This window comes from Penaeus monodon, chromosome 19 (genome assembly GCF_015228065.2).
Source record: "Penaeus monodon isolate SGIC_2016 chromosome 19, NSTDA_Pmon_1, whole genome shotgun sequence".
NCBI classification, from domain to species: Eukaryota; Metazoa; Arthropoda; class Malacostraca; order Decapoda; family Penaeidae; genus Penaeus; species Penaeus monodon.
In genome coordinates, this window is record NC_051404.1 from 48,804,830 (window position 1) to 48,805,182 (window position 353).

At 55.8% G+C, this 353-nt stretch overlaps 1 protein-coding gene across 1 annotated transcript in view; it reads left to right on the forward strand.

Annotated features, from left to right (window-relative positions):
• Positions 1–74: 74 nt before the first annotated feature.
• Positions 75–353, forward strand: part of LOC119585295 (sin3 histone deacetylase corepressor complex component SDS3-like) — a gene marked incomplete in the record, with an annotated part of 33,517 nt that continues 33,238 nt past the window's right edge. The window contains 1 exon segment of the mRNA XM_037933967.1: positions 75–289. Within this exon segment, the coding sequence (XP_037789895.1) occupies positions 160–289 (130 nt within the window).

A 353-nucleotide genomic window follows, 5' to 3' on the forward strand; every position in this document is an offset into this window, starting at 1 on the left:
GCTCCCGTTTCCTCAGCGCCTTCGCGCCGCGCCTGCACGAACGCCAGGACGCCTCGAATCCGGATTCCGCCGCATGCTCCTGCGCGAACGGCCCGATGTTTACATGGCGTGAGCTTGAAAGGAGAGACGGCACAATTCTTGTATGAATTTTAACGAATCATGTCCGACCTAGCGTCTCCCAGATCGCCTGGCTCGGGTGAATTCGGCCATGATGACTTCGACTACGACGACGATAACGACGCAGATTTCGAGGATTCGCGAGACTACGAGGACAGAGAGAGTGACGATGGTGAGGTGTTTGCAAATGGTATTGTAATGTCGTCTCGTCCTGCTGCGAGGCAGGCGGGATATAT